Source organism: Phaethon aethereus, assembly GCF_964289735.1.
Source record: "Phaethon aethereus genome assembly, chromosome: 1".
Taxonomy (NCBI): Eukaryota; Metazoa; Chordata; class Aves; order Phaethontiformes; family Phaethontidae; genus Phaethon; species Phaethon aethereus.
The window spans coordinates 141666737-141690581 of NC_138575.1; the positions used below are offsets into that span (position 1 = coordinate 141666737).

Here is a 23845-nt window from a genome sequence, read left to right on the forward strand (position 1 = left end):
GCCAACACTGAAGTCTGGGATGGGCCTTAGGGGCAAACACCCCCTTGGTTCTTCTGACGTTGGGATTTGTCTACGGCCAGTCAGCTGAGGCACCTGCCACATATCGGCTTTTGGTTTTTCGCTGCCTGAACAAGGTTACATTTTTCCTCAATTCGTTTCTTTTTGACTACTTTTTAATTTTATTAGCTTTCATTTTCCTTGACTGATTAATTTTCTCCTGGCTGCGGAAAAAAGAGCCCTGCTGATGTTGATTTAAATAATGTCGAAACCAATGGGACTCCTATGGCTGCCTTTGATCTTCACCCCGGTGTGTGTCATGTTGAATTCTAACTTCCTCCTGTGGATAACTGCACTGGCGATACGATTTACTCTCATTGATGGCCAAGCACAATACCCAGTTGTTACCACTAATTATGGCAAAATACGTGGTTTAAGAACACCTTTGCCTAATGAGATCCTTGGTCCGGTGGAGCAGTACCTGGGTGTTCCTTATGCCTCTCCTCCAACCGGAGAAAGGCGATTTCAGCCCCCAGAGCCACCCTCATCTTGGACGGGTGTCCGCAACGCCACACAATTTGCTGCCGTCTGCCCGCAATACCTGGATGAGAGGTCACTGCTCAACGACATGCTGCCAGTCTGGTTTACAGCCAACCTGGATACTGTGGTGACATATGTTCAAGATCAAAATGAAGACTGTCTGTATTTGAATATCTATGTGCCCACAGAGGATGGTAAGTACTCTAAGGACCACCCTGCAGTGCACTCACCAGTTCCGCACATGAGTAATAGCCAGGTCTTCAAAGCAGCTTGCTCAGTTTCCTCCATATTTTATCTGTGGAAATGGATCATGCCTCTGAATATACATTATAAGTAATACTTTGTAGATTGAACATGCTTGAATGTTTCAGTGTAACACCAGACCGCAATTTCATTTGCAGGCGGTGGCCAGGGTGTGTAAGCCAGCCTTAAGTTTACATCTGAACTGCAGGAGAGCATCATTCACAAGAGAGGAAAGGGGAAATAAACATTATCCAGAAATAACATATTTATTTTCTTATGCATGAATGGTACAAATATTGCCACATACTATTTTTAAAGGTGAATATCCTTAATTTTTTTTCTTTAGTTTTATTATAATACTTCTGTGCCAACTGTTAACTCTGCTTGATTTTAATAGATAATAGAAAATTGTTATAGTAGTTCAGTCTGCAGTTTTTCCCCAGGATTTTTACCTATGAAACCTTTCAGTCCAACTTCTTTTTCTTCATTCACTAAATTTAAAATGAAGTGAACATGACATTATTATGCAGAGCCAAACAAGTGGCTTTAAACTGTTTTCCACAATCCTTTCTCAAGAAGGCTACTTTAAACCACCTTCTATAGACAAAAACAATGAACAGAATTGGTAACACACAATTCTTTGACCATTTTCATGATTTCAATCTTAAAAATTCTAGCTTTATGGCATACTGAATGTTTATTTAGTTGTTCTGAATGGTATTGCTTCCTACAAACAAGAAGACCTGTTTTCAGCACGCCCCAAAAGATTTAAGTTTATTCTATATCACAAGAAAATAAAAAATTCTATTGGCAATTATATTTAATATTCTGCTAAAAGCCAGTTCTTTCAGCCATTTAGAATGTAGTTACTGATGCATAACATGACAGATTTCTCCCAGATATGCAAATCCCTTCACTTTAGCTGGGGGTTTGATTTGCATAACCAAGGCATTGTTATTTCTCAGTAACCATACTCTAAATATGCAAATTTTGTACTTTGATTATTATAATCCTTCTGCGTTGATTGGCTTCTTTACTCAGAATTTCCAAGCTGTTTGCCAGCAATAAACACACCACTTTCTTTTCCTGTTCTCATCAGCTGAAGAAAAAAGTTGAAAGCTAAAAATAAAGGGGTAAGGTTTGGGAATACTGGGAACCCTGTAAACATAAATACTACCAAGCTGCTTAAATGAAAAGCTCTCTGAAAGAAAATCTGTGTGCATGGAGGCTCTGTGTGCACGTGTGTGTGTGTGTGTGTGTTTGTGTGTAGATGAAAGAGCAGATCTTTCCACTCAGCTCTTTCCCTCTTCCAGTCTTCGTTGCACTGTATCTCACTCCTTGGATAATAACCTAGATAATTCTTTCCCGACTTTGTTTATGATCTTGTGGATTTTATCCTGCAGCTTTTAATTAGTCACTAGGGTGATCTTGCCCTAAGAAAGCATTTCAGGTTAAGATTTTATTTGTTCTCACTGAAGGAATATCAGCTCTGCTAACTCAGTCTTATTTTAAAGCCCAGTGTTAATAAATTCATATATTCCTCCAATCTAGTAATACGAAGTTTCATCCATTAGTTAAGGAAGACAGGAAATTAGACATGGAAAAATATATACAAATGTCTAGGAAAAGAATATTTGATATCAAATGGAGAACAATAAAATACTGTGTGCTGAATGACTAATAACCTATAAAATTCCTCATCTTGCATGTAATAGTTAATGGCATTTGCTGTTAAAAATAGAAAGGATTGATAAATTTATTTTTACCTGTTGTAAACCTTTTTGTTCACTTAATTCCACAAAAATTGTGTCTTACTCTTTCTCCTCGTTTTAGATATTTTTTTTTACACTAAATAGCATACAAATGGAATCTATTTTCTTTTATACATCCACTTCAAAATATAAACCCATGCATAAAAGACTATATAACTGAATAATGAGAGACAAGGTTTGATGTCAGTGATGATTGTTCCTGTCCAATATGACAAGCATTTTTAACAGGTTCCAGTGGGGAATGAGAAACTTAAAAATGAATAAATGGAGTACATGATCTTTTAATTGTATGCTGTATATCTTATCACTAGCTAAATATAACTCAGTGTGGCTTTTTTGGTGGGGAAAACATGCAACTTTCTGCTCATAAAGATAATTAAAGAGAAATGACCTACAAATCACATCTCCTAAGTTAGTGTGTCTCCAAATCATATTAAACATAAATAGCCTTAAATTGTAGCCCATACAGTCTGATTAAACACATTGTGCTTCATTATATGAGTCTTAGTTGGCAAAAATAAGCTATGTTGTTATGGAGACAAATGATGAAATTAGTTTTTGAAGCAAGATCTCAAAGTGAGAGACTTTGAGTTAAATTCACATTTTTAATTATTTCTCAAGTACAGATTTACTTTAAAAAGCTTTGAAACTGTTTTGTGTCTGCAGAAAAAGATGGATGGAATCTTCCAAACCTAATTAATGTTCTGACTGTGAAACTTAATGCGAATCATTTTATGCAATCTTTTTTTTTTAAACATCGGTGAAAAGAATTGATGAACAGCACCAATGAATTAACTGTGGTGGCATGCAGTGCTTGCTTCAAACCAGTTCTAGTGAATCACTAATCAAAATGCAGCTCAGGTTTGGTGGGATTTTTTTATTTTGTTTTCTTGGGGGCGGAGGGGTTGCATTATATATCATGACCTGTTTCTTATCACTTGCATGGTTTGGTCAAAGGGAACCAAATTTTGATCATGTACTTTGAATATAGAATTGAAGAATAAATGCACACATGCATTCATCTGATTTCAGAATTGCTTCACTGGAATTCTGCCAGTACAAACTAATGGAAACAAGACTAGAATACAGTCCCTTTAACTGGGTAGATAAGATTAGTTATTTATAATAAAACGGTTTGAAATGTTGCTGCTTCTCTCTGAAGAAGTACACTGAAATTAAATGACGTGGAATTCAATATTTCCTTAAAATAGTTGGAACATCAAGGTAAACAAATCAAAATGTCCTGTTACACGGTTCATATCTGTATTAGTTATAGCCTTTCTTTTGACCCACATGATTCTGGATTTGAAGTGTCAAACAGCAGCAGAATCCTGTCAGAATTTTCAATGTTAAAATGTTCTTACGAAGCAAAAACTATCTTTGTTTTTAGGGGCTCTTTTTTTCATTTTAGGTGAAAATACAATTTATGGTAGAAATCAAAACACATACCTAATAGAATATTTCTGCAAATCTGTCCACGCAGATTTTTACTCTTACTGTTGTTCACTGGATAAATGGTTTGTACTGACACCTTCCTTTGAGTAACACTTATATTTCAGAGAATCTAATGTAGCTGGAAAATCTCAGTGTTTGTTTTCCTTTGCCTTTGGAAGGGAAAGAATTACAAACACTGTAATGCATCAAGGGTTTTTTTGTCATAATAAGTATAAATAATTATGCAGTTATTTTAAAGAGACACAGTACAAACAATAAAGATAAAATTTAGCAAACTGCTTTTATTTTATATGTCAAACCTATAATCATAAGAAATTACTCAGAACTGAAAAAAATCTATAGTAAAATTATCATTTTATCCAACTTGCTTTCTAAACATTTGGCTTGATCTTCAGAGTAATTTATGTGGGTATATATTGTCTCATCTGCTTTACCAGTTACTATAAACTGTAATTTTCCACAAGAATACTTGAATGTCAGTTTTGGGGAGGTCATCTAGGGAAATGATATTGAGGACAGTCTGTTTATTATAACTTCAGTCTGAATATGGGTTTATCCACAGTGGAAATGCTAGATTGAAGAGGACACAGACTGTTAATCGGCTGTGCTTAATCCTTGGCCTTTATCATTTGAATCTGTAGATGCTGAAGGAGATTGCTAACTGCTATCATAACTGAGGGAAAAAATATAACCAAAAAAATCCCAGAAAAACCCTGTATTTTTATTTCTTTCATGAGAAACTTCAAAACTGTATTCATAGCAAGGCAAGATAAAAAAAAAACCACACAAAAACCAACAGCACGAACAAATAATTTTTGTTTTGTTTGTTTAAAACCTCTGTTCAGATCAAAACAGAAAATAAAATAAAAAAGCTGTTTTTTGTTGTCTTTGCATGATCATTAATAAGCATATACACTTTACTTATTTTGGTATATGCATAGAGGGTACATTTTACACAAATGGGTAGCTATCCAAACGCTATAGATCTGTTAGGGATTGACTAATGAAGTATTTAACATCTTCAAGGGTTTGCTAACTAAAAATGCTCTGTGAGCTCTTATCTCATTTACATCACAATAAATACAGCTGAAGTGACAAAAAAAGGTGGTAGACCATGACATTTATTAAGACTGAATGGGTAGGTAATTTTTTTTTTTTCCATTAGATTAGAAAACTGAATGTTGTCCAGGATTAGTGGTATATTTAACTGGGCAACCAGGAAGAAAAAAATTCTTGGGCAACAGCAAAGACATGAGCAGTGTTTCTTCTCTGGGCAGTGATGTAGAGAAAAGGTACCTACATCTTTAGACTGTGTTTATTTGACTAAGAAATAAAGAATTTAAAAACTTGAACAAAGCTGATGAAAATGTGCCTTAGATGATTTCTATAGCTTGTGTACTGTGCCACTTTTTCATATTAGCCAAATGTCTGCTTAGTATATAACAGCATTTACAGCCTTCTCCTTGCCATTGCTGTTGAATTGCGGTGTCTGTTTAACCTAGAAAAAGGTTTTGGGGTTTTTTTAAATCAAAATTACTCTGATAAAACTTAATTGATAAAAACCTGATTTCTTCCCTTTTTTGGGGGGAGAAGAATAAGATCTTAGAAAGATGATTCTCATCTTTACAACTGATGGCAGCATAAAAAAAAGTAAGCTATTCAATTTTTATTCAATTCAATCTAATCTTTATTGATATGAGAAATAAGGGTCCATACAGAAAAAACAGTAAATAATGTACAATATAGGTGGAATATTGCACAACATTATTTTTTATATTTTTATAGTTTTGATTCTTCCTCCAAATCTTTATTATGTATTTTTTAAAGTCAGTTATAATTTGTGTAATTGGTATAGGAACATAGAGTTTTACTTCTGTTTTCTGAAGTATTTTTAAAAGGAAATTAATTGAATGTAGTTATATTTTTTAAAATGTTTTAAACCTGTTTTAAAACATATTTAGGAGTGCTTTTTTAATAGATGATAACATTTGAACAGTGTCATATTACAATAAATGTTTATCTGAGACAAAACAGAATACAACAAAAATTTGTTCTCTGTTTCAAGATTGTCACAGTTTTTGCCAATGACTGGTTTATTTTTAACCTCCAACTTTTTAGTCAATTCTTTGTCTTTGCAAAAATACAAATGAATTTTTAAAATTCTTTTGGTATTTAAATGCATTTCAGCTTATACTTTACAAAAATTATAGACAATAAAACATATCCTTTTTTAAAATGCTTGTATCACTTTCCAAAGTGAGAGGGATTAATAGCAGATAGCAATTACAATACGAAATGTTAACATTGGAATTATTGCACATAATCCCAGTTGAACATAAGCATAAACTTTTTAGCATCAGAGAGAAAATTGCTCTCCATTGTGAAACATAAACTCCCCATGGTGTCAAGGCGCCTCAAGCCAATTCTTTCACTGTTAGGGTCCAATATATCCCCTCCTCCTAATCCAGAAATATTGCAGCATCTGTGAGAAAGAAGGTGGCATATGTCTGACTCTCCTCTGCCTACTAGGATAAAGCTGTGGGTAATCCAGGCCCTTATTTTACATTCTTGCTTTTAACAGTCACAAATACCTTCTGACACCAACGAACAGGACTCTAATCTAGATGAAATAAAGTTCTTAAATCCTTAGAACTAAATTCAGATTTAGTTGCTGATTTCAAAATGCTGTCCTTCAAGGAGTTGCCCATTCCACAGGCACTTTACAGGATTGCGCCCAAATGGCCTTTTCAGGGACTGATAGGCAGTGAAGCCCGGCGAGAAGACTCAGTATTAAATATGACATTATCTGATCTGAACAGGATTTTTGGCACAGTTTCCTGGGGTCTCATCATTGCTTCTAGGAGAGTGAAAAACCTCCTAGAATGGGGGGAATATTCTTTAGCACATGATGAACTAATGTTTCTTCTGCAAAGAAAATTAATTTTATCACCCTTTTAGTCAAAGAGCAGCGCCTTTGGAGTTGTAGAGGCTGTGCCATTTCGCTTACTGACACAAAAGGAACAGTCTTTAGTCATGTGCGACATGAGACAGTCAGATGGGCAATTTTTCTTCATTCTGCCCATTGACTCCCACTTGTCTCTTCAGGGTGTTTTGGGTTTTTTTTGGTGTGTTTTGTTTGGTTTTTTAACATAGTTTTCCTCTGCAATCCTGCAAAGCTTGTCTTTGTACACTGCTGCTTTTCACTATGTGTCATCTTCCTTTCTGACAAAACACAAACCAACATGACACCTACTAACACCGAGGCAGTGCCTATGTCCTAGGGAGTGCAGTGGGTCCTCATCAGACTTCCGAGGAGTGAATAATATGGAATATGCTCACATCTTAGCAGTGTCATAGCCATACCACCTGTATTAGCTTTGATTTCCTATTAAGGCTTTGTGATCTCAGTGATCTTCCTTCAGGTATTTTTTGTATAAGTCAGAAAGTTTTGAAAGTTATTTGTATCTTTTCATTCAAATTTGTTAGTGTCCCTTGCTTAGCACATTAATTGCAGCTTCAGACAAAACTGGCACTTGCTGAGTAGCTCAACTAAGTCACAAGGCTCATAAATCAGTCCAGAGCTGTGGAAATACTTGAAGGGATTGTCCCCACATGAATATGATAATCATAGGTAGTGTGTGAACCAGACAAATATGCAACTCTGGTCTAGAAATATTTAGATATTTACAAAATAAACTAATGCAAATTTGAAATAAAGCAAATGTTCATCATTTGCTCCTCAGAATTGTGACAAAATTGTTGACAACTGAAATTAAGACAAAAACATTTTTATAATAGCTTTTTACACAGCCCTTTTGTTTGTCATCCTTTCTAAAGTGAAAGAGTATCTCCAGTGGTCAAGTCTTTATGTAAAGTACTTCTTTATGATTCCAGATAAAGCTAGAATTCTAATGGCATATAATCAATTACATATGCTCACAATTTGTGACAGTATTAGTTGAATGTTAGTTGTTATCCAAGTAGAAAAAATAAAGAATGTCGAAGATAGCATTTTTAATTTTTGTTTGTGATATTATCATCATCTAAAGGAATATGAATGAATTTATTTTCTTAGGATTTAGAATTTTTTAATCTGGATGTTGCTCCTGGTACCCAAAGGAAAAAAAAACAATAAAAAATAATTATTATAAAACCGTGAAAATGAACTAATGCTTACAGCTATCTGGTGCTGATGTATTAAAAATCCATTACAGAATTGTCATAATAAAAGGAAAATTTGTCTTTTACAGTTCTTGCTGTAGGCAAACTTATAGTGAAGAATAAATTTACTTGCAGTACTAAGCCAGATTCCTACACTATATATAGGGAATTTTACTCAGAAATGGAACTTCTGGTGCCTCTCTCCAAAATGCTTATTATTGTGGGGTTTGTGTTAAATGGATTTTTAATTGACAGGGTGTGTCATGTTTAATCTAATGGAGAGAAATTACTTTGTGCTGACTCAAACGACTATCTGATTAATCACTGGTAATGTTTATAAGCCATCATAGCTGGAATCATGGATACATTGTCTGAGTTAGTAAATATGCAGTAGGGCAAATGAAAACCCAATCCAAATATATACATATCATGCTCTTACAAATAAATTAGAATCAAATTATCTTTTATGTGGTATTTTTAATGTGGCTAGGAAATTTCAAGTAATAATTCTGCATTTATATAATGGCCCAGTGGTTGTGTTTTCACTTGCACTTCATGTTTTATTCAGCCAGCAGAGGGAGCACAAGTTACCAGCAAACTAATTTTTTCACTCTCGACATCATTTGAGAACGCGGCGAAAGATGGTGGTGAACACAGTAGTAAAGCATACAAACAAGTGCTGGTTTATGGCCTTTAAACAGATCGGAAGGGATCCTATCCGCCTTTCCCAAGCTGAAAATTAATAACGTTGCAAGTGTTGGTTCTATTTTTTTTGATTGAGGAATTTCTATATGGAATAAAACCTATCCAAGCAAAACATGCACTCGCATGGACAAAATTACACACAACTAATTGATTATTATAAAATAATAAAAGTTTAGATGAGAAGCATACTGAGAATGCACCAGTTTGTAATTAAATAGCACATAATATCACTTGCTTTGAAATTCTTACAAGGCATTCAAAGGGGGAATTTATTCCAAAGTAGAGAATTTTATCTGTTTGGTTATCGTGAGTTGGTAGAAACGTTTGTATGGAAAAAGGAATAATTTTTTCCTTCTAATTTATAACTTCAACTTAGACACAGGCAGATTATTTTTTTTTCCAAGGAATGCCATTGACTCTTCATTTTCTGTCCATAGAGCTGAATCATGCAAAATGCCAAATGCGTTTTGCATCCTTTTATTTCCCTGAGACAACAAAGTTCAGTATGCGGAAATTTCATCCTCACTGGCAGTACAGAGTGTTTAAAGTTTTTGTTATCATCACGTTGGATTTAACAGTATAGCTAAGCTATATTAAGTCATTCAAAGTGCCAAATTACAAAAATTTTGGAGGGCAGCTCCTCCAAAATACCTTGCTTCCGGTCATAATGTGTCTGATTCAAAAGGACTGGAATATTTATGGTCTTGTTGATTTGAGGTGCTTTTATCATCAGGACCCCCCTCTACTGAAACTATAGATCTTGTATTGCCTTCAGGGAATAGGTGCAATAGGTTGAGTTGCAACTGATGACTAGGGTATGTCCTTAGGAGCTGTATCAAATCAGATGTTTACTGTGATGATGAGTAAAACCATCCATATGAAATAATTATTGTGCTTTGACACTAAGATTTACCTTTACATTTAGTCAAAGAAAGTGACACAAACTTTGTACCGAAGAGACCAGTTTACTACATCAGTCTCTCAGGGGGAATAATGAAAACAGATTGAAGAAAGAACTGAATACAAGTAAACTCAGTAACGTGATCTTAAAAGTGGTAGAAGTTTCTAAAAATCATGCTGGATGGTTTATTCTTTATTTTAATTATCAAGGGGTTATCTGTAATATTTTCAGTCTTATTCCTAGAATTAAAACATAGTGGATGGATTGAATAGGTAAACTTTTATTCTTATCTGCAGCCATTTTCACAATAAACTGCTAAGGGATGTTCAAGCCATATTTCTTTTCTTTTTATTCAGTTTCCTTGCAACCACTTGATGCTAGTGAGTTTTGCCACTGTCTCTGCTCATGTTATAAGTGAATACCTTTGTTCAATTTACAAGTGAATATCATAAAATAGATGTAGCCTTGGTTTCCACTTCTGCAAAAGGTATTGTCCAGATATTCTTCATTATATCTCATTTTACCAAAGTTACACACAAGGAATGGCAAAAGGTGAGGAAATATTAGCTATTAAATAATATTTGGAAAGGAGAGAGCTAAGAAATAGTTGGAGCAGAAAATTAGCTATGCAGTAGGCAAGAATGGATCAGGTAAAGAGAGAAAACCCGATTCTCTCACATCTCAGTCCTTCTGTACTGGATTCCTTCAGTGGGCCACTCAGCTATGCCTGTCAAGCTGCCTTTGGCCTTATAGGGTCGTAAATGAGGATCTCATGAAGTGTACGGTGGTATATTAGGGTTTTCTTAAATTTAGGTTTTGTTGTTTTCATTTTTCATTTTCAGCTGAGCAGCACTTGCTTGCATTTTGGTTGTCATCATGAAATGTTCGTCCCACGACCCATTGTATAAATATGCTCAGCAAGTACTTGGGGTATTGCAAGACTCAAGAGTGGGAAAAAGTTCAGATATTTGAAATGTCGTGTAACATCTATCTTGCTTTAATTCAACCAGTCATTTTCATCTTTTAACACTTTTGAAAATGTGGCCTGTAATAATAAAGATATCTTTTTATTATTCTTAAATAATTAAAGAAGTTAGTAAGTAATAAGTTTAGAAGGTAGCAGTATGCATCAGGTTTTAAAAATATTATGAAATTAATAGTTTATGCAATTTGTGAATGCTGCTTCCAGATATGTTATTCATTAATATTGTATCAAACTTCTAAATGCATGCTATTTTATCTTGCTTGTTTTGCATAATATCTATCACAGTAAATAAGGATGTCTTAGTGTTCGGAAGATTAACTGTTTCAAATTTGAAATAAATAACTTTTGGTTTTGCTGGCCTATATTAGTTTTTTTCTCTAGTGATCTTTTTCACACTTTACCTCGACATAAATGACAAGATAGTCACCATTAGTTCCTAAAACCAGATGATGAAACAGTTATTTCTGTATTATAAGTGGAGCTAGTTAAACATGTGTGTTTTTCTTCATGGGTACTTAGTGAATGTGTTATTTTACCACAAGTAACCTTTTTTCTTTTCCTTTTTTTTGGAACTTTTCTATTTCTTTTTACGCATTAGTTAGCACCACAAGCACCTACTAATTTACCTTCCATATTCTCCATTTCATGTACAGGTTTACTAGATATTTCTTGTTTAATACAGAGGTGTGAAGCAAAATTGCCTGGGTTTTTGTTTTTATCTTTTTTTTATTATTATTTACCAAAAGTAATGTATTGATAAGGTACATTGGGACAGAGGTGGTTTGAGGGCATTTCTAACAGAGAGAGATGTGAGATATACTATCTGCTGTCTTTGTGCCTTGGTTTTCCATTTAGAAAATGGATTGATTTTCTCTGATTAGGGTTAGAAACAACTGCAAGGAGGAAATGCCGCTGTTGGTTCAAGTTACTTCCTATATACTAACAAACTGAAAGACTACATTTTTACTTTTATTTGTATGCATAGTTTTTTCTAGGCTCTATCTTATTCTCCTCCGTGACCCATTTACTGGCAACACTTTGCATACAATTGCATTGTATTGTAACCTCTAAGCAAAACTCTGGAAGGTCCAAAGGGCAATAGATTTGGGAGCTATTGTACCATGACAATTTTAAAGAATTCTGTAAAGAGGTTTAGAACCAGGGCATCTAAAAGATGATCTGACTCATTTACTCATAAAAGAATGAAGCCTTACTGTCAAAATGTACTCTTAATTCTTTACTCTCGATCTTCACAAAGTAGAGTCAGAAATGAGATGGCAGATAGAATTTTTCCAAAAGATAAAAGACATATAGGAAATAAGGCTTATGCTAGAAGAGGATCCTAAGGCATTCAAATACTGAAAGATGGGGAAAAGTTTGTGGTTGGATAAGGCATATAAGCTGCTAGTGTAATGTATTTAAACTCAGAAGGGATCAAATAAATTGATCCCTTGATTGATTAAAAAAATTAAAAAGCTGTTACTAATATGTGATGCATAGTTAATAGGTTTCTTTCATAAAGCTTACCAAAAGCATCAAGTCAGAAATGGATTTTGGAAGAAAGTGTGCTGTTTGCAGATGCAACATAATGGCTTGGAATGTTTGTGAGTTGTTTAATTTTCTTCATTATCTCTCAACTAATAAAGAAATTACTCCTGAGTACAATATGAAGTGTTTGCTCTAGCAGATCTGCCAGCTGGCTACAACCTAGATGGCATAACCTTTGTAGATCATTCTGAAATGAATACTTTGCATGACCTATAAACACCCTCCTGAGATTGGACTTAATGAGATATGTACCTGTATGCTGGGCCCAGCACTTTGGGACCCCCAGTTGCTTTCCTTATGCACGGAACTTGTTCCGTGCCTTTTTCAGTCAGCTAAGACTGTGTAGACCAAAGATCCTAACCTGTGCTGACTATTTATGCCTTCTTGTGGCTGTTAAATAACCCTTACAGGGAGCAACCAACTACTTTTGTTTTCAGAGCTTAATTCTTCAAAGACATTGTATTTTTGCACGCATCACACTTTATGTAGAACAAGAAAAAGTTGTGTTTACATCCCCAAGAGGTGTTTATTACTACAAAATACCACACCTTTCCCTGGTTCCTATTTCCTTAATACAGAATTTGGTTCTGTATTCCCTAACTTGCTTTCTCTGACCAGTTAGCTGTAACCTTGTCTATAACCTTGATTTAATTTCAAAGTCTAAATGGTTCCATGGTGGGTGTGTTCCCTCTCTACTGGCAGGCACATTGTTCTGTCTTCCCCACAACTAAGAATGACTACAAAGAGTTCAGACACAATTGGGCTATTGCAGTATGAGAGATAGGTACATGAGTTGACTATGTGCACATTCTTATTTTATTATAAATGCCCTGTCTTTTAATCTAGATGAAAAAAACATTAACGAAAGATGTTTGAGCTAATGCATTTTATCCTGTTTGTTATGAGTTTAAGGTTCACATAGTATGAACAGCCACAGTTTTATCTAATGTTTTGTAATGGTAATGGTTCACAGCTTAAGAATTTAAGTATGTGTCATCTCTAGTAATCAAGACAACATATGAATATGTAATTGGTAATTTTATCCTTGTTGTAGTATCTGAAGGTAACATGAACTTCAGATTAAAAGGAATAAAGTAGCAAGGGCTAGCACCCTGTATGTTCATCAGCATAAAACAAGGGTGATTCCTCCCACTCTCACATGATATATTGTAGAAGATCAAGAGGATAAACAGATTTTTTCTGGTTTTTTATCAATAATGTGAATTTGATATTCGGAAATCACAGATAGATTGTTAACTGTGATTTGCTATGTTTTTTTGGTGGGAATTTTGAGACCACAATTTATTAGCACTTTTTTTTTAAGAACACAAAGAGTGACATACTCTTGCAGTCTTGATGTCACTCATATATATACTGCAATAGTTCCTGCAGTTTATGAAGAAAGAGTTTTAGGAGCCTTATGTATTGTTTTCCAACAATTTTTTCCAAAGTTGTTGGCTTGCCTATAGCCCAGGGAGTATGTACACTCTTGTGAATTTTTCTTTAACAATGAAGAAGCACTAACCAATTTGCCTGATAATTGCTTTGAAAATTACTTTCATATTTAATTGACATTTCCTGAAAAATTACCTGCGCACTCTGATAATTTGCATTACACTTCAGTATTCCCTAATGCACAGTGGAGTAGTATAGACAGAATCAGGTAAAAGAGCTAAGGACGAACTACATTTTTGCAGGAAAGTTACACTTCATAGGTAAAGCTGAAGGCCACAGAAATAAATAAAGAAATATAAAGTGTTCCTTTATTCTCTGAACAGGGATGTCAGTGCTGTAGCTTGGAGGAAATTAGTTTGGAAGCTGGTAGATCTCTCAATTTTCTCCCAAAAGGAAAACTTCTATTAAGCGCAGCCCTTATAATTTTAGGGAGGACTTGTATGCTCTGTTAGATAGAATATAAGCACTGCAGGTTTTTTTCTTAAGTTCAGCAGGCAGTAGGTTGGATCTTGCCCAGTCTGCTGTCAGGACACCCACTAAAAGAGTATCTGATAGCAGCCAAGTCACGCAGTGTGCCACAGTTAAATACTTGGGCTTAACAATGGAGAAAGCCGAGTACCTTTGGGGAGCAATCCAAAGCTTTAGCAACGTGAGGAACTGCTAACAGTTAGCAAATAGCCATGACAATAAATTTTCTAGTTTGGACCTCACTGAGCACAACTGACTTGCTAGACAAGGTTGTTGAAGGAGGAAGCAGCAGCGACTGTGAAAAAAGTTACTAATTTTTACAGTCAGTGGGAAGGCTGTCCTGAATTCCTACCAGACCATTGTTCATCCTTTCTGGTGAGACTGGGCTATGGCAAAGTAGATCTAATCTGGTAAAGAAAACCCACCTTTTTCTAGGAATAACAGTACAGATACCAGAGGATAAATGTTTGTCATGGGATATAGACATTTCATTATGACCTTTCCTACTTTCTTTTTTTCCTAAATAGCACAGCGTCTTCACCATTTCTTAGCTATGCTCCCTTTAGTGTATCTATGTTCTGCTTTCTCTGCAAATAAGGTGCTTTTCTACATCAAACGTTAGCTTTTTATTTTCTCCCTTTGGACTTTTATTCACAGGTCTGAAAAGGACTTTTTGGTAGTTCTTTTTCCACCTTTTAGTGTAGGCCAAAAGCAGTCTCTTATTTAGTCATAAGTGCATTTGTGTTTTCTAGAAAGGTCCTAATCTATACTATGATTATATTGAGATACTGTCTCAGGGTTTTATGTGCACAGAGACTAGTTTGGGAGAAAGCTGTATGATAGGCCAACATTGACTTGTAAAGAATTTGCGTGATACTTTAAAAGTTTAATTATACTGCAACAAGTGGAAATGAGGTCCAGGCGGGGTGTTTTTGTATTAGGTTAAAGGTATTTGTTTCAATAGCAGTTAAAATGAAAATAATAGTGCTCTACTTTGTTGCACACAATGGCTGCCTGCCTACCAGTTGCATGTCAGTAACGACTTGTTCATCTATTCACCTATTCATTCATTCACCTATTTCTTTACTGTTTCTTACTATCCAGATGGATGTTCCTGTTTAAAAAAAAAAAAAAAAGACTTATAAAGTCTTTTCATCATCGATTCTAATTGCATACTTACCTATTGCACAATTACAACCCTGCGTTCACTGGAGGTCTTGATATCAGCCTGTATGCTTGAGATTTCACTGGACGGCTAAAGAAACACAAACTTATGCCCTTACAAAACTGATAACTTCCTTAGTTAGCTATAGTAATTCTTTGTTTATTTCTTTTACATCCATTTCTTCAAGCACAGATGTGTAAGTACATGGAAATAAGTATTTGGAAATAAAATGCAAGTGTCATTTTACTGTTTCAAATATCTTCACTATAAGAAAGAAATTCCAGTCTTTGATCTGCCTCAGTACAGTCATACTTACGTTCTTTTGTATGCCCATCCTGTAGATAAATATAATATTTCTGTCTTTAGAGCTGTCAGCATAACATATTCATTAGCAATAAATAGGTTTAAGCCTTTGAAATTAGCGGACTAACAGCCTCAAAAGCTGCAGAGCAGCATCCAAGTTGCATGGTAATTTAGCTAGCTTTCAGGAAGGCTTTTCTATAATTTAATTTATTCTGACAGTTTTTAATTAACTCTTTAATTTGCTGTATTCAGATATAAATAAAATTTCTCTTTTTACTCCTCCTCTGCAATTATTATCTGTTTAAAAAACAACATAGCATATAATGCCGGTACTGGTCTTTTTTATTGACAATGGTAGGTCTAAATTTAGCTTCACAATAAGCAGAATAAATGTCAGGTAGGAAGTCCTTGCTTTAAATATACACATTGCCAATAATTAATATATTCCAATAATTACTCTATTAGTAGCCATGTGACTTGTCAGATATATGTTCCAATTTGAGATACTAGATAGCTACTGCATTTTTAAAATTTTTTTCTTTTTCTAGTCATCATTATTTTAGTATTTCATTACTGTGAAATACAGTAGCAATTGTTTCAGCTGGTATTTTCAATCTCAATATTTTTTAGGACACTGATAAAGCTCACATTTTTAAAAATCAGGTAAAACTGAAAAATGCAGAAAAGGGCTGCTTAAGAGCCAGAGACAATGCCTCACAGCAAAAGATATAAAGTACTCAATCTCTTTAGCTTACCAAAAAGACGTTTGCAAAGTGACTTGGTTAAATTGTTTAAGTACCTTCACGAGGAGATAATAGCAAATACTAAGAGACTCTTTAATGTAACAGAAAAGACATAAAAAGAACCAACAGTTGAGATTTTGAAGTGAGACTACTTCAAATACATCAAGCATCCCTATTTTATTTTATTTTATTTTATTTTATTTTATTTTATTTTATTTTATTTTATTTTATTTTAATCAGTAAGGGCAATTCAATCTAGTAACAAAATCCTAATGAAAGTGAAAGTTTATCATTCATGTCAAGATGTATCAGTCTATGGTATGCATTAGTGTAATCCAAGTCATTGGGCTCACAGGGTTTCATAATATAAAATACAATAATAGGGAGTTAATGAATGTGCTGAGTTAGGTTTGGTTTTGGTTTTTTTTTAAGTTTAAAAGCACATTTCTAGTATCTTTTTTTGTACAATTCAGAAAACGCTTGTTAGATTTAGCATCATCTTCCCATTACCAGTCTGACTAGACAATTTATTCCTGCCAGGAAGTTTTCAGCCTGGCTGCGGGAAGCGTGTGTGGGACTGCATATGTGGCATTTGGCAGACTCAAAGGCGAGTGTCAGAGGAGAAATCTGCCTGTGACCATACATTATTGTTGTTGTTGTGTCCACTCAGCTTCATTTCTTGGAAATACATGCAATGTATTACTTTTACTGACAGGATCAAAGCAGCATGTGTGGAATTAATTCAAATTAATAATGTCAGAGTAGAAGAAAAAGCAGTGTTGTACAGAGAGAAGTATTATTCTATGCTAAGACCATATTGTTTCAAAGTATACCAAATAAATCCTAAGTCTAATAAATCCTCGAAATGGAGATTTTGTTGTGTTATTATTGGTGTATATACAGATTCCAGAGGTATTTTGCCTATGGTGTTAGTTTGCCTAGGCAAACCTGGTTTTTAGGAGCTTAGTAGTGGTTGTCTAAAATGGGAGAAATAAATTTTGATTTGTATTTTATTTACAGCTTTGCCACCAAGGGGTAAAGTCGCTTCGTTGCATCGCACACATTTATAATATGAACTGTGTTGTAGCGTTTAGGCTAATATGGGGTTTAAAAGCAAATATTCTCAGACTTTTAACACTTTTTTTCTGGGGTGGATTCAGGTAAGAGGAGAACAGAAGAGAAATGGATTCTCTTTCATTCACTATCAACATTTAAGGCATTTATCTAGAGTATGGCAGGCAATCCATCTGTTTCCTCTGCTAAGGGAACATGAACCCACACATTCCTCTCAAAAGGAAAGTACTTCAACCACCTTACAATGGGGTATTACAGAGTGGCTTTTCTTAGCCATTTCCATTTTGAGGGCATCAGATTGTTGTACATTTGTTGATCTAGACAGTGTTATAGAAAGGGTTGTTCAGGTGCTGTTGAGGGAGGAAGACATCTGGTTTCTAATTCCTTCTTCTGTAATACTTATTTATTGTTAGTTCTAGGTGTGGGAAATAAAACTACTTCAATATAAAAAAATACTTCAATATAAAGCATATTGGTTACAAAAGCAACTACAATCAATTTCTCTTTCTTTTAAATTTCCTTTGACACTGTCAAATTCTTCTCCAAATCATCTTTTTTTTTCTGTCTTGCCACTTTTAAGATTGAGTCTCTTACTGCACTCAGTTCTCACTGGATCTCTCATTAAATCTCCTTTTTTTTTATATATACTAAATAAATAAAAATTCCTTTCTTCCCTGGTAATTTTCATTGTGCAATTTTTATGCTTTACGCCAACCTAATACAAGTATTTAATGCATTTTCACACCTCCATTGTGTGGATAGTATTGTTTGTTTGCTGCCAACAGCTTTTGTGTTGGCCACCAATGCTAAACTGTGTAAGCAAAATGTTACTACCACTGTTTATAATAAGAAAAGCATAAAAGCAAAAGAAAATTACAAAAAGGATTTCATAATATAAGTGATAACTAACTTTTGATTTGGTCCTGTGGAATAACCGTATCTTAATTTGTATATATTAACAGATGAAATTCATAAGAACAGAGGACTGTGCCTTTTCCCTGTCCTGCCCTCTCTGGTATTTAGTGTTATGAGAGCCCTTACATAGTAATATTGAATAATAATCATTAGGATACAAAAAAAATTGACACTTGTTTCTTAGACATTTGCACCTTTGGTCTCCTATGCAAGCCTTCTGACTCCCTGCCTTTCACAATATTCAGAGATCTTTCCATGTCCTCTGTGGCAATTTAAGGCAGCAAGAGTTGGCATCATTTTGAGTAGTCCTGACTTACACTCTGGTTGGGCTGGACTGGTTAATACGGTCATCCTGGTTTGACTGGTAATTTTTGCAGTAGAGAAAGCAGAGTTCCTGAGTCAATCCTTGCTTTCCTCAGGGGCAACATTCGTTTGGATCTCTGCTATTCAGACTGCAGATGTTCTTTGCAAAACTTTTAGCAACATAAGGCATTGAAATTGAAGCTGAAATTAATTAAGAATGTAATTATTTGTAGAGAAGGACAGACATAATTCCAAGAGGCTCACTGGCCTATGAAACTAAGTGAAAAATCTAAATTGCAAAATAAATCTTACTGTCTTTCTCAGAAAAATTCTAGACCAGCTATGCATTTGGCAGTCACAAAAATGAAGACCTTCCATCTTGGTTGTCATGGGATGTTTAAAACCAATTTGTGTAATTAGTAAGCTTGATAAAAAGTTATTTGTAAAGAATAACATGTACTCTAGTATACAAAAAATGCCAGGAAATTGTCAATATGCATGGAATATCGGTTAGCACTAATAATTAATAGAGAGCAGCAAAACTCCCATGGACCAAATTTGCTGTTTCATCGTGAAGAGCAGCAGTATCATATGAATAATAATATTAGATACAGAATAGAGCCAAGAGGACTTGTGCTTTCTCTTCTAGAACCTTAATTAAAGCAGCAGAGTAAAATATTTTTTTCATAGAAAAGAGATTTAATAGTGTAATTAAAATGAGAAAATAGCTCATGACTTTCTGTATGAGAAATCTACTGTGATCTAAGGATAAATCTTTGTTAAATTTTGGACTGAAAGTTTGTTCATCATTACCTATATCAGGCAACGATATGACATAACTAGTGTTCTCTTACAAGTTATTCTTGACCAACCTGAACACAGCGATAATCCTAATGGCATAACTATATGTCAGATGCTTTGGAAAATTCATCTTAGCTATATTGTATTTTCAGAGACGGTTCTTTTTGTGGCAGTATTAGCAAAACAAAACAAAAAACATTGTGGGGATACCAGCTTCCTTCGAAGCTTGTCAAGATGGTAACTTTTTACTAATGTTCAACATAAATGTTGCAGATACTTCTGCAGAAACGAACACTGCTCAAAGTTGGATGAAACAGGACACTGTGGATTTATAAGAGGGTATACTGAAGGTATGTCCTTCATGCCTAAGTAGTACCCTTCCCTCTTGTTTAATTGGATGTAGAATTTGGCTTTTTGTTTTTACCCAAAAAGGTATATCAGAAAGTGTGACATTTCCTCAGACTTCTCAACATTAGAAATTAAGAACATGTGAGACCCCACATGAAGGCTGCACATGAAGTCCTAAATACAGTCAGCTGGGGTGGAAAGCTTCATGACAGCGGATGTAGTCGTTGAAAGTGTGTATATGTAGTTCAGAGCAGGGGCCAGTGCACATGCACCCCAGACATGAGCCTTTCACCACAGACCACCTTGCAGATGCATTTCCTAGTTATAGCTTGATGCCAGTGGCGTCTGAGGTTATAATTGCAGCAAGGGATTGTGAGGCCAGGATGATTGTCATTGAGAATTATCAAAAGGGCACGGCATTTGGGACTTCACTGGTCTGAAGCTGTCTGAAAATAATACAGGTAAATAAATTGTATGTTTACTCTGAGGAACAGAAATAGAATGGTACAGATGAGGTGAATTCAAATTAGCTTATATTTTGGTGGTGTATTTGCAGTCATGTTGAACTATTTTAGCTGAGTTTGCACAGCTATATATATTTTATCTTTTTTGTTTAATTATTTTTTTTACCTTTGAAGACAACTCAAATGAAAGGTTACCTAAAGTAGAGTTCATCAATTTTTTATCTGGGAATCTAAATTATACTGCAATTTCATTTTCTGAAGTATATTTTTGTATGACAATTTTTGTAATAGTGCAGCTTGTTTTTACAAGAGAAAGAGAAGAATTAATGGGCTTTAATTTGCATTTTTTTTGTTCATAATAGTTAGAAAAAGTAATATTTCATTTAATGAAAAAAATGGTAGCTTAATCTCTTATAAATAGTGGTCATTAACTTTGGCGGTACTGGAGAATCATTAGAAACAGATTACTCTGTGTACAGCTATTCATTTAAACTGATACTACACTTACCTCAGTTGTACTTGACAAAGAAAGCCATTATTGTAGCATTGTATTGTTTCATTAAATTGTAGCAAAAATTGTGCATTTGTAATGCTTTAATAAAAAGGATTTTTTTCTACTTTAATTTTTTTCCCTTCTATGTAATCATTGTTATTTGATAGTACCAATTTCCTGGTAAATATTCAAAGTAGATGCCATCAAAAATAAAAGGATCTGTTTGTTAATTGGAGAATTTAAATATCTTTATTTTGTTTAAAGAGACTACTTTAACAATCACATGAAATTAGAGATACATATATATGTATACATAAAGCAGCCCTTAGAAATACAAGGTGTTTCAGAAATTAATATAATACAGATGAGGTTCATCTACTAGATGCAAAACCTTGAGAGAATGTTGCCACTAAAATACAATACTGTTTTAAATATTCCTACGCTCACCCTAAGCTTACCCCAAATAAACCTGTATATCTACAGGTATCTATCCATGTGGGGAACGTAATGAGTTGTTCCACCTAAACTAAGTGCTCTTGCTACTTATCAGAGCTAATTAACTTCAGTAGGAAGAATGTGTTACAGTTTTTCTGCTTCTAGTTGCCAGTAAGCCTGTTTGGTGTTAGTTCAGGGATCTCTGTACGCTGCTACTTCACACATTGCAGACAATCTCTTAGGGACTCATTAAAGCCATTTTATTTTTCCCTGTATTTGAAACTTCTGTGTTCTGCTGGATTATATATTGATTAATGTAACCTTTATTTTACAAGTATGCTACTCTTCTGAAAGCTAATCTGCATTTTAGTATTACATTTCAAAGTTTTTTCAATTTTCTATCTAGTCAATGCTTTACCACTTGGTGATGTAATCCGTAGGGTTTGGTTTTTTGCTTTAAGTAATAGGCTGGACAGTAGAAACTGTGTTTACAGGAGAATTGTAGATACATGTTTTATAACTAAACTACTTAGTGAGGGATCATAAATCCTGCCTATCAGTGGTGGCATAAATTGATTCCTGGAGAGGCCTCTTCTCTCTAGTGCCCACTAAGGCTCATTTTTTTTTTTCTCTTTTTTTAGGGCTCTAAATTAGGTTTTGAAAGTGAAAATTTTTACAGCATCTAAGTATATGTAGATAACTAGGGCTTCGTTTTATGCTCCCCTGTTCTCTGTTATTTGTTTGGCTTTTTTTTCCCTAGTATTGCACAATAAGTATTTACCTCTGTGAGTAATTACATTGATTTCAGGCTATTCCTAGTAATTTAACATGAAGTACATGGAAAGAGAACAGAAATCTCACTTTCAGTTTAATTAGGGATTAAACCATCTTCACAAAGACAGTCATTGATGTGTATAGGAAAAAAACTACAAAACATTTAAGGATGTGAAATCTGGAGCCTTGACTTGGAGCTACTGCTAGTTGTCACTTTTGTTACATTAGCTATAAACTGGAGAAACCAAACATAACCTTCTTAACTGGCTATTGACGTGCATCACAGGATCTACAAGATCTAACGATAGGCAGTTTACTTTTTTCTGAGTAAATTTAAACCTCACATCTGGATTTTGGTCAGAAGCTGTGAAGCTGTTCAGCATGCTTTGAAAAAATAATGAAAGAGTCATTATGTATGCTCTGTTTGTTATTTTAATTAGGCTATTTCTTTGCTGATATTCTTCATTTCTTCTCATTAAGTTAATATCTTTCAGGTTTCCAGTTCATTTGAATGAGTATTTTATGTACCCATATGTGGATTTCTGACTTTTATTGCTCTCTGCCTCTTTCTGATGCCTTTGAATACAGTATAAAGCATGAAAATATTCTGCTATGACCATTTATTTTGAAGTTTGCTCGAATGATTACCGTCCTTGTTCCTTTGGTGTTTCTGATAGGTTATTGGTTTCCTGTTCAATTCGTCCTCCCTAGGCAATACAACTACTTTATATGATATTAGGTGTAGCCAGGTTATTCAATCATGTATGCCACGTACAGACTTTGATTAAGTTGTCCTGGATTTTCAAAAGTAAACTTGACAGGAGCGTTTGGCCCATAGCCATCGCACTCTTTCCAGAATTAATTCCCAAGGGAACAGGATTGAAGCTAGTGTCTTGCAGCGTGGTCTGAGGCAACTAGGCAATAAAGTAAGGTAGTCAAGAAAAACATGCTTTTCTTTCTTTGTATGCCATGTCAGGGAGTAATAAAGGTCTCATCAGAGGTTTCATGTAAACATGGGTCATTTTTTTATTACTTGAACTGCTAATTAAGGTCCTGTTGGTATGACTTGCTGTCTGCTTTCTACACATTCTCTTCCAGTCATATATGGCAACTTTGGAAAGGAATGCTTTAATGTTGGAACTGTTAAGGGTAACTTATATGATAAACATGGTGTAGCTTGTCATGGATTGTTGGGACCATGTTCTTCTGTTGAAAGAGCTTCTTCAAAACTCAGTCCCTAGAAAATAATTTCTATTTATCTATAGGTATCCTATTAATTTGGATGGACTACCAGAAATAATGAGTTAGCAGCATAAAATGTGCAGTTTCTTCTTAAAGGAACTTAATATTTTTATTTTTCTTTTAAATTGCAGGTGGACTTGAAGTTATAGTTCTCTGTTAAACTCATGCCTTCTTTTGTAACGTTTCCACATTTCCATTTGCAGTATGTGTATAAGTAATGGAACAAGCAGTACCTGGATACATACTTATGGTTTGTCATTTTAACAATGTTTTTAGAGTAAATATGACAGTCACCCTAGCAGGTCTTATGTCAAAGCTTACATTATCTTTGGTTCTACTGAGGGTAAAGCAAGACCAAAAATTAAATAATCTATTTGCCTCTCTGTTACCTGTTGACCCTTTTAGAACTTTTAGGATCCACAAACACATGCTCATGTGCACATACAATAGAATGCATTTCAGAAAAGGGAGGATGCTAAATATAATGAGGGCTGAGGAGGCAGGATTTTAATGTATTAACATTGTCCTTTTCTAGTTCATTTTTCCTCAGCTGCT

At 34.5% G+C, this 23845-nt stretch overlaps 1 protein-coding gene across 3 annotated transcripts in view; it reads left to right on the top strand.

Moving 5' to 3' along the window:
• Nucleotides 1–259: 259 nt before the first annotated feature.
• Nucleotides 260–23845, top strand: part of NLGN4X (neuroligin 4 X-linked) — a gene marked incomplete at its 5' end in the record, with an annotated part of 147505 nt that continues 123919 nt past the window's right edge. For 2 of the 3 annotated variants that reach the window (XM_082011463.1, XM_082011464.1), the window contains one exon: nucleotides 260–731. In XM_082011463.1, the coding sequence (XP_081867589.1) occupies nucleotides 260–731 (472 nt within the window). Of the gene's footprint in view, nucleotides 783–23845 lie in introns of all 3 variants that reach the window. The other variant, XM_082011465.1, reaches the window with a different exon arrangement.